The following is a 1164-nucleotide window of genomic DNA, read 5'->3' on the forward strand; positions in this document are numbered from 1 at the left end:
AATAAACAAAGACCAGATAATTTTCTTTCTTAAAAAGTTTCCCTTTGATGTCACTTCCTGTTTCATTTTCGCTGAGCTAAATTCTAAATAAAATATGCCAGTCATGTTACAAAATGGGTAAAGTCATAGTATGTCAAATTTCTTAAACATAAATGTTTTCTTTGACTTTTTGCATTTGAAGGATATGATGTCACATGTACTTTAATGGTTTATAAACACATTTCATTACCAGCTTCTGCTTTTCTGTATTGGCGCTCCAGTGCAGCTTTACATAAATGTCTGCATGTATGATGAATGATTTGTTTCTGTGCAGCGCGGGCGTGGGCAGAACTGGTACCTACATCGGTATCGATGCCATGATGGAGGGTCTGGAAGCAGAAGGCAGAGTGGACGTCTACGGTTATGTGGTCAGACTCCGCAGACAAAGATGTCTCATGGTTCAAGTTGAGGTAAAAAAAAAAAAGTAAATAAATATAAAAAAAACACATAGAGAGATTTAACAATATTACCATTAAACCCAATTTAATTTAATTATAAAGTGCTTTTCAAACAGCTACAGTTGACCCAAATATTTATACTCCATAAATAAATTGTGCAAATTGTGTGAATTATCTGTGTTGTATTAAAATTGTGAACTTTTTACATAATTTGTTGCATTTGGCATCATTTACTGTTAAATTTAAAAATAAATAAACCGACTGAGCTGATTTAGCTGGTTTAAATTAAAAATGTCATGTTATTATCTTTATTTATGTAGGAATAAGAACAAAAATAGCTTAATTTATTRCATAATTTGACACTAAATTAGATCTAATCAGGTCAGACATGAAATGAACTCAGCAAAGAAACCAGTATATTTTGTGCAAACTGCTCTTTTATGTATTAATAAATGTTGACGTGTCGTGGAGCAGGCCCAGTACGTCCTGATCCACCAGGCTCTGGTGGACCACAACCAGTTTGGAGAGACTGAGATCCCCCTGTCGGAGCTGCACAACACACTGAGCCTGCTCAAACAGAAAAACTCCGACAGCGAGCCCACAATAATGGAAGAGGAGTTTGAGGTATGGTTTCTTAGATTATTTCAACACATCTGTTTGTTCAGAAAACAAACATTTTTCTTCTTAATTTAATTTTTCTTAATATAATTATACATTTACATAATAA

At 33.7% G+C, this 1164-nt stretch overlaps 1 protein-coding gene across 1 annotated transcript in view; it reads left to right on the forward strand.

Annotated features, from left to right (window-relative positions):
* ptprc (protein tyrosine phosphatase receptor type C) overlaps positions 1-1164 on the forward strand; it is a gene marked incomplete at its 5' end in the record, with an annotated part of 11184 nt that overhangs the window by 5011 nt on the left and 5009 nt on the right. The window contains 2 exon segments of the mRNA XM_014007323.1: positions 314-449; positions 912-1061. Coding sequence (XP_013862777.1) covers positions 314-449; positions 912-1061 — 286 coding nt within the window.

The sequence above is a fragment of the Austrofundulus limnaeus genome, unplaced genomic scaffold, assembly GCF_001266775.1.
Source record: "Austrofundulus limnaeus strain Quisiro unplaced genomic scaffold, Austrofundulus_limnaeus-1.0 Scaffold41, whole genome shotgun sequence".
Classification (NCBI taxonomy): Eukaryota; Metazoa; Chordata; class Actinopteri; order Cyprinodontiformes; family Rivulidae; genus Austrofundulus; species Austrofundulus limnaeus.